We start from the raw sequence: 1,437 nt of genomic DNA, 5'->3' as shown, positions 1-1,437 counted from the left end.
TCCACATTCTTTACATTCATATGGTTTCTCACCTGTGTGAATTCTCTGATGCCTGCAGAGGAGTGACTTATGCTTAAAAGTTTTTCCACATTCTCTACATTCATATGGTTTCTCACATGTGTGAATTTTCTCATGCCTGCTAAAATCTGACTTTTGGTTAAAAGCATTTCCACTTTCTTTACATTTATATGGTTTCTCAACTGTGTGAGTTCTGGGATGAAGGCTGAGGCTTGACTTTTGGTTAAAAGTTTTGCCACATTCTTTACATTCATACTGTTTCTCACTTGTGGGAATTCTCTCATTCCTGCTGAGGTCTGACTTTTGGTTAAAAGCTTTTCCACATTCTTTACATTCATGTGGTTTCTCACCTGAGAGAGTTCTCTGATATGAAATGTAGATCTCTCCTGTGTGCATAATCTGATGTTTAGTGAGTTCAAATTTTTTATAGAACATTTTCCCACATATACCACATTGAAAAGTTTTCCTTTCTACCTGATTTATTTCTGGAGCAATGACAGCTGACTTACCACAGCCTTTCCCATATTCATTATACTTACAGGTAATCCCATCCATATGAGTCTTTCTATGTATAAATATTATTGGCTCTGTGTTGGAGGATTTCCATTTTCCACTGTATTCTAAAGGCTGCTTTCCAGTTTCAATATTGAGATGCTGACTCAGATGCTCATGTCTGGGCAATTTTCCCGTTATAAGATGGTCATCATGTTTCTTTCCAGCAGGCATCTCATCAGGCTCTCGAAGAGGAAGTGCATTCTGACATATGTAAAACTCCTCATGTCCCTTTCCTGAATACTTTCCATTATTTATAATCAGATTTAAAACATGGTATGAATTCAAATAAGATTTTCCTAACACAACTCTCTCCTCAGCTGATGTGTTGCTGTTGCTATTGGTGATTACAATTTGCTGCAAGCATTTACTGTGACTTTCTTGGTTCCTCTTCACTAGGTCATCATCTATCTGGACATCTGAAATTACAAAAAAATAACTATCTGAACCACACATAAGCACATCTCATTGATTGCTCAAGTAAATGTACAGAAATGTCTTAGAATGCTAGTAACAAAAGATTTTATAAAAAATCCAATAATAGACATTGGTTTCAGGAGTTTATGGAATTTTTTCTTACTGATGATGTAATATTATACTAATATATTTTCTAATGTTATATCATGTTTTCTTTCCTTCTTTGTTCATTTTAAATCTTATGAGGATTTGTTAAGAATTTTTATTTTTTGCCTCCCTCTAGTTTTCAACTAAACACCTTTCATTTCTTTACAGCATTTTCTCTGTTTTATTTTTACAACAATGGGTGTCTCCTGCTGCTATTTTCTCATGATTTCACTAAGACTATGGCTAGGTTTGGTTTTCTTTCATCAGCTACTTTTAGGTACAGAAGCGAGCCAATTTTTTTTT

At 34.6% G+C, this 1,437-nt stretch overlaps 1 protein-coding gene across 1 annotated transcript in view; it reads right to left on the bottom strand.

Moving 5' to 3' along the window:
* LOC103608582 (zinc finger protein 501-like) overlaps positions 1–1,437 on the bottom strand; it is a gene marked incomplete at its 3' end in the record, with an annotated part of 5,230 nt that overhangs the window by 1,116 nt on the left and 2,677 nt on the right. Inside the window, exon 2 of the mRNA XM_008593002.1 lies at positions 68–989. Within this exon, the coding sequence (XP_008591224.1) occupies positions 68–989 (922 nt within the window). The remainder of the gene's footprint in view (positions 1–67; positions 990–1,437) is intronic.

This window comes from Galeopterus variegatus, unplaced genomic scaffold, assembly GCF_000696425.1.
Source record: "Galeopterus variegatus unplaced genomic scaffold, G_variegatus-3.0.2 Scaffold8593, whole genome shotgun sequence".
Taxonomy (NCBI): domain Eukaryota; kingdom Metazoa; phylum Chordata; class Mammalia; order Dermoptera; family Cynocephalidae; genus Galeopterus; species Galeopterus variegatus.
This window is presented reverse-complemented; position numbering and strand designations above follow the sequence as displayed.